This window comes from Schistocerca americana, chromosome 1 (genome assembly GCF_021461395.2).
Source record: "Schistocerca americana isolate TAMUIC-IGC-003095 chromosome 1, iqSchAmer2.1, whole genome shotgun sequence".
Classification (NCBI taxonomy): Eukaryota; Metazoa; Arthropoda; class Insecta; order Orthoptera; family Acrididae; genus Schistocerca; species Schistocerca americana.
In genome coordinates, this window is record NC_060119.1 from 978568542 (window position 1) to 978582359 (window position 13818).

At 37.2% G+C, this 13818-nt stretch overlaps 1 protein-coding gene across 2 annotated transcripts in view; it reads right to left on the reverse strand.

The window, feature by feature from the left end:
- Positions 1-13818, reverse strand: part of LOC124615823 (protein zer-1 homolog) — a 181463-nt gene that overhangs the window by 76610 nt on the left and 91035 nt on the right. For both annotated transcript variants that reach the window (XM_047143976.1, XM_047143967.1), the window contains exons 6-7: positions 13567-13738; positions 5612-5773 (exon numbers count right to left, since the gene is read on the reverse strand). In XM_047143976.1, the coding sequence (XP_046999932.1) occupies positions 5612-5773; positions 13567-13738 (334 nt within the window). The remainder of the gene's footprint in view (positions 1-5611; positions 5774-13566; positions 13739-13818) is intronic.

A 13818-nucleotide genomic window follows, 5' to 3' on the forward strand; every position in this document is an offset into this window, starting at 1 on the left:
GGCGCGAAAGTCATGCCAATTATCAGAATTTTAGTAACAGAAATAATCGCAATAATGATGAGAGAAATGACGGCGATGGGTTTTGCGTCAACATGATACAGAGAGGTAGAGGCAGAGGAAGAGGAAGAGGGGGTTACCCAGGTCGCGGTGGAGGATACACCGCGCAAAATAATAACGACGCGGGAAACTGATTTCCGCGAATGTTGCGGGCCAAACGGAAGCGGACAGAACATACCGGCCCCGATTTAAGAAATGTTACCGGACTGACAATGAAGTTATGAGACAGCTTAGGGAGAGGCGTGGAACGACGCAGCATGTTGTGGCGAAGCAAGTGTCAGGTGCGTGCGCAGATGAGTCATCTTCGCCGTGCAGAGCGATACATGTTAATAGGCGAGTGGAGCATCAGAGGGCAATGGCCCAGCCTAGCAGAACAGCTGTTCAGAGAGAAGCCACAAGCAAGGCGGCAGAATTAGGTACAAACATTGCCGTAAGAGCTGGTGAATACATTACGAGTGGTAATTGCGTGGCGAAGGAAATAGTAGATGGAACAGTGGATACACAGAGAGGTGTTAAGAATGAAGTAAATGACGAGAATGAATTAACAGAAGTAACTGATTGGCGTGTGCAGATCGACGATCTGTGCAAGGGCCTCAAGCAATGTGAGTGGGAGGATTTTAAGAAGGAATATGAGGCAAGGAGGTTGTTGTTGTTGTTGTTGTGGTCTTCAGTCCTGAGACTGGTTTGATGCAGCTCTCCATGCTACTCTATCCTGTGCAAACTTCTTCATCTCCCAGTACCTACTGCAACCTACATCCTTCTGAATCTGCTTAGTGTATTCATCTCTTGGTCTCCCTCTACGATTTTTACCCTCCACCCTGCCCTCCAATGCTAAATTTGTGATCCCTTGATGCCTCAAAACATGTCCTACCAACCGATCCCTTCTTCTAGTCAAGTTGTGCCACAAACTTCTCTTCTCCCCAATCCTATTCAACACCTCCTCATTAGTTATGTGATCTACCCATCTAATCTTCAGCATTCTTCTGTAGCACCACATTTTGAAAGCTTCTATTCTCTTCTTGTCCAAACTAGTTATCGTCCATGTTTCACTTCCATACGTGGCTACACTCCATACAAATACTTTCAGAAACGACTTCCTGACACTTAAGTCTATACTTGACGTTAACAAATTTCTCTTCTTCAGAAACGATTTCCTTGCCATTGCCAGTCTACATTTTATATCCTCTCTACTTCGACCATCATCAGTTATTTTACTCCCTAAATAGCAAAACTCCTTTACTACTTTAAGTGTCTCATTTCCTAATCTAATTCCCTCAGCATCACCCGATTTAATTTGACTACATTCCATTATCCTTGTTTTGCTTTTGTTGATGTTCATCTTATATCCTCCTTTCAAGACACTATCAATTCCGTTCAACTGCTCTTCCAAGTCCTTTGCTGTCTCTGACAGAATTACAATGTCATCATACAATTACATAACAATTAACAAGGAGGTTAATTAGTGAAAAAGGAGATAGTAGGGACGTCGATAAGGTGACGTGGCCCAAATTTAAAGAGGAGAGAGTAAATAGCCCGCGCAAAGTACGCGTGCTGCCGATAGGACGATGGTTAAAGATGGGAAGGAAGTGGAGGATGAAATCCTAAGCATTGACGAGGAAGTAACTTCTGTTAATGATCCGCCAACAGTACAAGCTGTTACCGAAAGGAACCGTGGGGAAGGGGCAGGTAATTACCTACGAGCAATTGAAGTCCACGAGGATTACACTAAATATGAAGTAACAGTGGATGTGAGTAAAGCTGATAATGAGGTCTTTTTCAAAAGAGGGTATTGAGTTAAAATCAAAGCCTGACGAAAATGCAGAGGAAGAACTTAGTGCCTGTCTCAGAAAAGCTTTAATGTTAGAACCTGAAAGCGATCCAGAATGGTCGGATTCTGACAATGGTTCAGATGACGAGTATTTCGGTACTAGTGAAAATAATGGGAATACAGCTAATTGTGACGTTGTACCTACTGGTGACGAAGTTTCAAAACAAAACCCAGATGTTGAGACTGAACACAGGAAGAAAGAGCCACCTGACGACTCAGTGTCTCTTTTGCAAAGAGTTCAAGTAAGCAAAGACTTTGAACTCCAGAAACCGAGAAAGCCGCCAGATATAAATGGTTCACAGGTCAGGAACGTATGTTGGGACAATGTCACAGTCGACCAAGGTGCGTTGTGGAAAAAAACAGGAAGGGGCATGATTTAGAGCCTGAGGCAGATTTATATTGGGCTTTGAGAATGTCATGAACACCTTACCTCATGAATCTACTGGGTTCCCACAGGAAGAAATTTTGTTAGGCAGCAGAAGTAAAAGTTTAATTGAGAAAAAACTACAGTTTCCACCTTGTACAAGCTTGGGGTTGAGTCAAAAGAAAGAATTAGTCAGAAAAAGGGCAAAGGAAAAAGCTGAATCTAGATCTAAAAGACATGATAAAAACCTGAAAGTATCAAAATTTATAACTGGGGATTATGTTCTTTTAAAAACCCACGAAAAATCTAGTGAACTGAACCATGAAATTGCCAAATTTAAATATATTTATAATGGACCGTATATAATACAGAACATTCCACACGATAATGCTTACTACCTGATCTACCCAAAATCCAAGAGACCTTTAGGTGTAAGAAACGTTGCGGACCTGAAACTGTATGTTCCTAGGAGTGAGTGACCTAAGTACAATCAGAAAGCAATCTGCAGTAAATGTGCTGTATCTTATGCTGAAACTATTTTATTCTAAATGTAACAAATCTTTGTAAATGTATGTATACCAATGTCAGTGTGCTAATGTACTTATGTGAGTTTCAGATTACCAAATGTACTATAAATGTAAAGATGTATGGAGAAAAGGGCTGAAAAGAATGGGCAAATGCTGCAAGCCAAATAAAAGATGGGACTACCAAAAATCAAAGTGGGCAGTATATGAGTCATAATATAAAGGACTGCCAAACACCAAAGAGGGCAGGTAAATAGTCAAAGGAGAATTGTAAGTGTGGTGCAGGTGATGTGATAAAATGATGTGAAATGGACTGCCCAAATCTGAATAATAGGCAGCAAATATGTGCAGTAATTTTTCTAAATGTGTTTATTAGTAAATAAGGAAATGGGCTGCCATTCAATGCAAGCAGCAACAAATTGTCTTATAGTGTATATAGGTATTTGTATATGCTTTGTAGTTAACTGTTTGTGTTCCAGATTTTTATTTTTATTTCTCTGAGAAATTTAATAATAATGATTAATTTGCTACTTAAATCATGTTGTGATAGGAGGTTGGACTGTGCCAAAGGCACTTGAGCAAATGATAGGTAAATGTTTTTGATATGTTAAAAAGTATAGACCTATATAATGTGAGTGAAAGGAAGTTTTGTGATATAAAATTTCATGATGGCACATTCACACAAAGATTCAGAACCCCTGTATAAATATCAAGTTTAGTGTTCCCATCAAATTTGCACTTAGTGAAATTTACTGGAAACAGGGGCATGTGTAACAACGACGCTGTACTATTGTACATATAAGTAATTTTTTTTTCCATCTGATTTTTCGATAAATTAGTGTAATTGATGTTCTAATTTCATTTCTTTTTTGTTTCATGTCATTGTGTTAAGAAAACTGTATACAAGTTTCAATGTGAATATTAATGTTTATGTCAAATGTCAAGCAATATTGTAATAGAATTGAAATGTAACAAATGTTGAAACTGTTGCAAGATGTTTAAAATTGTAACTGTGCGTCTGGTCCATACATAGGCAATGTGTTAGGATATGTAGAATGCAAAACCTCGGGTGAATACCATGTCTGTAAGGGAGCGGTAAAAGCTGGATGGCAGGCGAGCGCGGGAAAATGCACGCGGGCGTTGTACGGCGCAATGGGCTCAGCAGTGGTAGTCGGAGTTTGGCACTGGTCTGAGCAACACCTTCTGGAGCGAGGAGGCTCTCCTGGAAGACGTAGTTTCACTGAGCCTCGGGTATGCTGTTCCAACGCCCACACAGCATGGCAAAATTCGACAGGCACTAAATGGAAAAGTATTGCGATGCTAAGAAGAATTAAAGTGCCGATACGTCAAGAGCCATAGCTGTGGTTGTATGTGTGCTCTGTGCCTCGCCATCTCACCGCCCGCCAACCGCCGCATCGATACAAGCAGGTTGAAACTTTTAGTACTGTATTCGTATGGACCTTAGAGTGACCTGTTCAATAATAACCTAAATTTTACCAGAACTTTCCCCTCATTTAATTATCCTCACAACTAACCTAGACAAATGTTGTGCAATCCGAGTGTCCCGAAACGAAAAATTGAATTTTTTTTTTAAGAATAATTACTTGCAGACCTAGCTATGTTAGAATGGTGTTTAAAGAACTGTTTTGTTAATGAACCAGTAAATGAATAACGAAGGTCTAACGAAGTTGAAAGATAACTTTAATATTGATATAGTAATGAAGTTTAATTATTTTGAGACAGATATAAAGGTATTTAAATGAGAAGTAAATAAGATAAAAAGAATAGTAACTCATATACTGGAAGTCTTGAACGCATGATAATTTCAGTAATCAATTTTTTTAATATAGTGATCATAACAGTATCGGGGTCTCTCCCCCCCCCCCCCCCCCCCCCCCCCTATTCATTTGAATTCTGAAGTGTTCCACATTGGTTTGACCAGCAAAAGTAAAAGTCAATATATAAGTCAAAATTTATCAGTGTTTTATCTTTATCAAAATTGACATTTTGTATGTGGCTCGAAAGTGCTATTTCTAGGGTAAGCTATGCCCAATTTTAATCAGATCAATAGACAGTACGAAGTTGTGTAGTATACATTATAGTGTAGTGTTATGTATTTATGGTTTTTCCTTATCAGTACAGAACGTGAAACTATCAGTTCAATAGATTTTCTGGTTCTAAAATGTTACTATATTATGCAGTATTACTACGTGTTGTTATGCATGAATATACATCAACTTGTACAGGGAAGAAACTCAGTGAATGCCTAATTAGGCTGGCGACCGTATTATTATCAAATTGGTAGCGTCTTCAGTGTTGCTTTTGGTACATACTGACGTGTAATTGCATTTTGAACTTACTTGACGGATCATTGTTATTACAGGGTGGGTGTAAGTCTGATTTGCCACCATTCAGGTACACGCGGTCAATATCCATACGAAAATCCTGTCTTGTAAGGTTAACCCTGCTCACTTACCATAGTACAGGCTTTAATGAGTATTGTGTGCCCCACGCGCACGTTACAAGGTCACTGCATGTACATAACAACGCATCTTGTAACACCTGCAGAAGACAACTGTGTTGGCCTTCAAAATATTGTGCACACAAAAGGAATTTATAAATTGGCTGTTCATCCAAATGCACGCTATTAATCAATCATACTGAGAAAATCCGAGAGATCACACTGATTCATATTCTGCTACCCAGCAGCTAACAAAAGTTGTTTGAGAGATAGCAAAAAGTATTCCCTCAAGGCATAACGTATGATACTGATGGTAAAACTTGAATGGCAAGTCTAATAACCATGCATTTCCAGTTAATTTGGCATTTATGACTTACATTTATTGCCCCAAGGTCTCCCAGCAGTTGCTTTTGGAATCCATCAACTTGGCAGGCAAGAGAGTTCAGTAAGTATATTCCTATTCTCTGCACAAATCCTTCTTGTTCCATTTCAGACACAATGTGTAGAAGTATATGAACAAGGCGCTCATAATCAAATAGCTGTAACAAAATCAGCCCATCATACAACTGAATAACAGAAACTAAAATGTTAACAATTTGTCTATGTCTATATTAATTAATGTCCAAAACTAAACAAGAGAGAGAGTACATTAAATTCATAATCCATCAGTCATATCTGCACTTTTGTTGTGAGTAGAATGTAATCATTTGATGAAGTTCACTAATAAGCCATAAAGATATCATTTTAATCCTATTTCGGTTGGTAGAAATCACTTATCATGAAGCAGGCCAGGAACAGACCTTAGTAAAGGCTCAATACTGTTAAAAAGTGAAATTTACGTACCCTAGCAATGGTTCTGAGAGATAAGAAATGTTTGTAATAGTCCAACACAAGGCTGATCATCCCACAACAGGATCTATACCTGTCATTAAATGCAAAATGAAATACAATGTCTTCAAGAGAAATGCAGAGCTTACAACTGCTAACAGAAAGCACAGGCAAATCACACCAGCTGATGTCTGATATGTGCTAGAATTTTCACTACCAGTTACATTCACCAAATATCAAGTGGCAGATGGCTGGGATCTTGTGGATGTAACACTATCAAGTACAAATACTATGGTAACCTATTCACAAAAAACACTACTTTATTACTGCTGCTGGTTTGACAGTGAGGGCTCAACATCTCCACACAGGCTCTTGCAATGGGGCTGCTGTTACTGATGTGAAAATGGCCAGCCCGATACTCTCATGAGGGATAGTTTAATGACCTTTAGATGTGTGGATGTTGCTGAGCTATACACTTCGCACTCACAATCAAGCTAAGATCCTACATTTGCTCTATCAACCCTCCAAGAACTGTGGCTAAGGCACTATAGGATAGTAAGTACTTTAATGGTCTGTAGTTTTAGATTCAAGAAATGAAGCATTCAGAAGAGTTGGTTATTCATGATGAGGCCCAGAAACATCACTGAATCATTCACCTTCAGCACCTTGTCACTCACAACTAGTGACAGAGGATGTCCATGGGCCTTAACAATGGAAATGTATGCAAACAGTTTTGTCCAGGTGTGCACTACCCACACCTCCAACTCTTGATGGTTATCTGCAATTGCCTTAGTTTTGTAGCAGTGTTGGAATGGGACCAAAATAATTCCATTATCTATTCCATTCAACTGCTCTTCCAAGTCCTTTGCTATTTCTGACAGAATACCAATGTCATTGGTAAACCTCATAGTTTTAATTTCTTCTCACTGGACTTTAAATCACTTTTAGGCTCTGTGCCAAATTCTACCGAGCAGCTTCCCCTTTAATTTCTTTCCCTCAGTCCTTGTACTCCTACTATTTTTCCTTCTCTTCTTTTCCCACCTATCAAATTCCAGTCCCCTATCACAATTAAATTTTCATAACTCTTAATGATCTGGATAACTTCTTTTATGTCATCACACATTCTTGTAATCTCTTCATCATCTGTGGAGCTAATTGGCATATAAAACTTATACTACTGTGTTAGGTAATGGCTTTGTCTCTATTTTGGCTGTGGTAATTTCAATGTAGAAAGGGCAAACACTAATGAAAGTATTACAAGAAGATTTTTTAATATCTTAAAATTACTGAATTTACATTGTACAAACTCCAGCCCCACATGGAATAATGCTGGCTTGGATAATATTATTGTTATTTTTCAGGCGGTATTTATGACGTCAGACTATCTGGTGGAGTTCTTGCAGATCATGAACCACTACCTTTCAATCTTCTGCTGTGAACATTGGTCAGAACCTTCAATCAATGCAAGCCTAGAGGACAGAAAGAGGTATTTATTAATTTATTTATGGAATTAGCAAATGTAAATTGGGACTTTGTGTGCAACATACAAACTGGGAAGGATACTGTTAAACAGTGTTTTATAAATTTCTTAACATATTCACTGATTTGTGGTACTCCTGTTCAACATTAATCAAAACTACATCCACACATAAACAAAAAAAGACAGAAAGGAGATGCTCAGACTGTACAGAATATATAAAACTGGACTGATTTCTTTGATATACCTTGAGGTCTTTTTAATGCTGGGATCTACGTAACATAATGTGTAACAAATAAGTACCTCTATCTCACACAAATCCAGTGTACTATACCAACAGAATCTTTCTGTTTGCAGGGCTGAATGATTCTTCAGAACAAAACAGTGACCATGTTGACATTGGATAATGTTGCCTTATGTGTAAGGCTAGTTGATCTGTGTCAATTGCAATTCCCTATTGGGGTTTGTTAGGCTCTAACGTATAAAACAAATGATAAAATGCTTTCAGTATTTGAGATATATACAACTGTTTAATTTCTCAAAAAATTAGAGCTTTGGCTTTTTGTTGGAGAGAGTGGATATCAAATGTAACAAACATCAGAACATAAAGAACAAAAGAGAGGTCTTCATTTATGATATTACTACGAAGTGTATTCAGAAGAATTATTACGGATACTGGAATGACGCACTGAAGTCATGTTGACCTACTGTTCATGAGTCGCATCATAATAAAAAAAAGACAACTCAAGGCTTTTATTTCCATTTTTATCCAGGTGTGTGTGTGTGTTTTCTGCATATGAGTGGTTGCTTTTCATTAGTTTTTGTTAGTTGTATCCATTCTGGAATTTCTGTTATCATCATGTTGTTATCATCTGTCCCTTAATCATTTTCCACATCTTTTGTCTTTCTTGGTCCATAGTTTGAAGCAAAATTCCTTTTCCTCCAACAGTTGCAAATCACGTCATTTATTTTTCTTGTTTCTTATGTATTTCCTTACCCATGAAGAGCGAAGTTTTTGTAACTCAAAAGCTACAGATACTTCAAACTTAGTGTCTCAACTAGCACTCTTCTATCTCACCATCTTTCACTAGGACTCCTCTTTTGCATTAAACACTGTAAGAATACCATTGTCTTTCCTTAATAAACAACAAGTTTCATTTCTTTGATGGCAGAAAGTCCAATTAATCATTGAGTGCCGTGTAACAAACTCATTTTTATAAGGAACAGGGTTGTTCTAATATCTGACAGATAGCAGCACTCAGGGTAAAGCAATGTCACGTGACCTTTGGAAGACATATGACATAGTTCAACACTGTCACCGAGTGGACAAAATGTGAGCTTACAAAATATTGGACAAGATTCAGCACTGAATTGAAGAGTCCTTGGCACTTAAAACTCCACATGTTGTACACTAATGGGAAAAATCATCAGGCGCGAAATTAATTTTGAAATATCACAACTGAGTGTCACAGTTGGAAATATGCAGGGTTGTCCACTTACAAATTTCAGTGCAAAAGTCTCTGGAACAACAACAGATACTGAAAAACAACTTTCATGGGTATGAATGTAAGGCAGGGGCTCACAAAAGCAGATACTATGTGACATTCTAAGACATAAGAAAATATTATTTTTCAACATAGACTATAATTTTTTTAAAATGAACACCCCAAATTATTTCTTATGCAATAAATAACATGAAAAATCAATTTTTTTAATGGACATCCCATATTATTTCTTACCCAATAAATAACATGAAAAATCAAGAAAAGGATGGTATTGGATGCATCACAATATGTCAGTTACATCCCAAGAAATTGCAAAGTAAGGTTGACACTTCTAATAATAATAATAATAATAATAATAATAATAATAATTTTTATAAAAAGGCACCGCTGCTGCACATCCTGAGTTGCAAGCATGAACCCCATATTGCTCATAATTGCAATGTGACTGATGTACTACAAAGCCACAATCACTTTACTTATTGCTGTTTATACTGTTATTAAGAAGACTGGAAACAATACAGGTGTCCAGTCACAGAACTTCATACAACTACCATTTGCTACCTTGTTAGATCCTTGGTCAGCCATTAATTATATTTGCCCTGACCAGTGATATTCAGTTTCTCATTACCATTACGTGCATCCTAGCACGCAATTAAAGATCAATAAAGCACAAATGAGTAAACCCTTTCCTTATTTTTCACTGTGTGTGGCTGGACATCTGTATTATTTCCACTCCACTTAATAACAGTTTAAATAGCAATAAGTACAGCATTTGTTGCATCATAGTATGTTAGTCACATCATAATTACAAGCAACGTGGAGTTCACACTTGCATCGTGGGGTCCGCAATAGGGACACATTTCATTTATTTCAAGCATCAGTTTTGCTTTTCAATTTCTTGGGCTGTAACCAATGTACTGCAATGCAACCAATGCCATTCTTTTTGTGACTTTTCATGTTATTGATTGTGTAAGAAATAACATGGAGTGTCCTCTTAAAAAAATATAAGTTTATGTTGAAAACAATATTTTCTTATGTTTTAGAATATCTCATAGTATTTAATTTAATGAGCCCCTGCATTACATTCATACAAGTGAAAGTTGCTTTTATATCTATACTTGTTCCAGAGCTATTTGTGTTGAAATGTTTAAGTGGAACATCCTGTTCATAAAACACCTGATCAGTAATCTTGGAAGTTCAATGAGTTTTTGCAAATGACATGCTGTACACTGAAAAGTAATAGCAGCAAAAAATTGTAACAAAATGTAGGAAGACCTGTAGAGCATCAACACTTGGTGCAGGGAATCACAGTTTACCTTCAACATATGAAAATGTAAAATACTGTGTATAAACAATTTGAAGGTCCATTACTGTTTGGTTACACAATTGGTGATTTATACCTGAATATTTAACAGTATATGAGAATTCAGGCATTCTCAATGAATTTCTATTGTGGAAATCTTCTCAGGTTATCAGCCGAGTTGTGGCATCATGCTGTCACAACGTTTTGATGAAGTTCCTACTCACCAAAAAGTTTTGACAGTACATCTAAGAGTATGTTCCCAGAATGCTTTGAAGTGGGAAAAGTACAAAATTACTTACTAACAAGATAGGAAACAGTTTAAGATTCATTGGAAGAATCCTAAAGAAATGTAGGTCTCTCACAAAGAAAGTAGCTTGCATAACCCTTGTTAAACTGATTACCAAGTGTTGCTTCCAACTTTAAGATCCCCACTAAGTAGTATTAATAGAGACAGAAAATATTCAAAGAATAGCAGCATGATTCCTAATGGAGTTCTTTGAGTAGCACAAGAACATTAGGGATATGCTCACCCAACTACAATAACAAATACCACATGAGAGTTTAATGTTGACATTCCCATGAATTTGTGTCCCAAAAAGAGCGAAATAACACATTAGTTCCTACCACAAGTAGGTCACAAAGAGACCATGGCAATAAAATCAGAGAAATCTGAGCTAGTATGACAACTTATTGTCAGTTATTTTTGCAATGCATCACTTGCGAATAGGCAGAAAAAGTGCAAAATGATGGAGATGGTCAAAATATCCTCCGTTATACACAATGTGGTCACTTATATAGTACAGACTAGCTTAGCGGCCACTGCTTCACTCGTGTAGTCTGTATGACCTGCACAGATTTTTGTTGTTTTTATTTAATCAAAATTTTACGTTGTTCACAAGTTGCAACACCTTCTAAGCTTTTCAAGCTAATTAAGACCAAATGTACTTCTGACCAAAACACAATTCTGGTAGCCGGAGTCCAAAGTTTTTGTTAATCATGGCTTTTGCATTCTTGTGGAGATATAACCATAGCAACTTTCATCCTCTAACAAATTTTTTTTTTTATCTAACCAAGAAGTGAAATACCAATTTTCATAAATTTAGCTGTAAATTTTTTTAATATAACAAAATATTTTCTTAAAAATTTTCATCATCTATTGCATTCCCTTAGTGGTTGAAATTCCAGATATTGTCAGCTACTTTACCTCCTTAGTGGTTGAATTTCCAAAAATGCTAAAACAAGTATTTTTTATTTTCTGGCCGACAAACCTAATATCAGTTTTTGTAGTTCTAGCTTCAAAATTCCCTTAATAGTGATACACTTTTAAAAAGACTTTCACCTCCTGTTTAACTCCCTTAGGAGTGGAATTTCAGACAATCCCTTCCTAAATTATGCCTACAGTATAAGCTGCACACACTCTTCAAACTTATCCTTAACAGTTTGGGCTGGGCGATGATGAGTCAGTGAATCAGTCTGACCCTATTTCACCCTTAGGGGTTGAATTTCCAAAAACAGTGAAAAACATATTTTTTCAACTCTAGTCAAGAAGCCAAACACCAGTTTGCAAGGATTTAGCTTTAAAAATGCTTTCACAATGTAATATTTTCATAAAGCATTTCATCCTCTTACAGGTTAAATTCCAAAAAACAGTGACACGCGTATGTTTTATTTCTAATAGAGAAGTCAAATACAAATTTTCATAGATTTACCTTCAAAAATGCTTGCACAATGAAATATTTCATTTTACCCCCGAGGACTGAATTTCCAAAAAGAGTGACATGTGAATGCTTTATTTCTAACAAAAACCAAATGAAAATTTTCAAAATTCTTGCACAGTGAAATATTTCCATAAAACCTTTCATCACCCATTTCACCCCCATTGGGGTTGAATTTCCAAAAACATTTCACCCCCATTGGGGTTGAATTTCCAAAAACATTGAAACACATTTTTTATTTATTTCTAAAAAGCCAAATTTAAATGTTCAGAGATTTAGGTTTAAAAATGCTTTCATAACAAAATATTTTCATACAAAAACTCATCCTCCCCCCCCCCCCCCCCCCTTTAAGGTTTCAATTTTCAAAAACACTGAAACACATATTTTTTTATTTGTAATGGAGATGTCAAATACCAATATGAGATTTTCACTCTGCAGCGGAGTGTGCGCTGACATGAAACTTCCTGGCAGATTAAAACTGTGTGCCCGACCGAGACTCGAACTCGGGACCTTTGCCTTTCGCGGGCAAGTGCTCTACCATCTGAGCTACCGAAGCACGACTCACGCCCGGTCTCACAGCCTTACTTCTGCCAGTATCTCGTCTCCTACCTTCCAAACTTTACAGAAGCTCTCCTGCGAACCATGCAGAACTAGCACTCCTGAAAGAAAGGATATTGCGGAGACATGGCTTAGCCACAGCCTGGGGGATGTTTCCAGAATGAGATTTTCACTCTGCAGCGGAGTGTGCGCTGATATGAAACTTCCTGGCAGATTAAAACTGTGTGCCCAACCGAGAAGTGTCAAATACCAATGTTCATAGCTATAGCTATAAAAATATTTTAGTACTTATTTTCAAAAAAGGCTTTTGCCCACTATCCCCCCCCCCCCCCTCCCCCCTCCCCAGGGTTACAGTTCCAAAAGTGCTGAAACACAAATTTCTTTATTTCTGGCTGAGAAATCCAGTACCAATTTTTGTACATCTAGCTTCAAAACTAGTGACATAAAAAAAGCCTTTATCTCCTATTTCACCCCCTTAGGATTTGAATGTTGAAAAGTCTCTTCTTAAACAATGCCCACAGTATAAGATCCACACTTTCTCCAAGTTTCAAGTTCCTATCCTTAGTGGTTTGGGCTGGGCAATTAGGAGCCAGTCGGTCAGGACACTGTCTTTTGGACACATATATAGAGAAGACTATGTACACAGTCATGCTGATTAAGGTTTTCTACGGTTTCCATAATTCAGTGAAATGTCATGAAGGTTATTTAAATTAAGTCTTGGTCAAGTTTTTTCTCCATCCGTGTCCAACTGAACATACGCTTTACCTTTTCTCTTTCATCATTCTAACAAAACTAAGCAAATGGCGACTGATGACAGTAAGGATGACATGTAAAATGTTATTAAAGATGTTGTAAAACATAAATGAATTACATCACCAGAAAAATTACTTGTTACTGAAATATGAAACAACACACAGAAAGTAAACATGAACTAGGAAATACTTACAACATCTTCTGGTATCTTGAACTGGCATAACGTAAGGCAGCCATTTCGCATCATTGTATCATCATCTCTGTGTGCACTCATACCATTCAGTAACGTACAAATAACACGTCGTCTGATTTTAACAACAAATGTGTACTTTTCTTTTCCTTTTACTATGTAGAAGAGTGTTGCACTGCAAAGAAAATGATTTAATGAATTTCATGACAGGTTTCCACTAAATTTTACAAATAAAACCACAAAACGATGAAACTT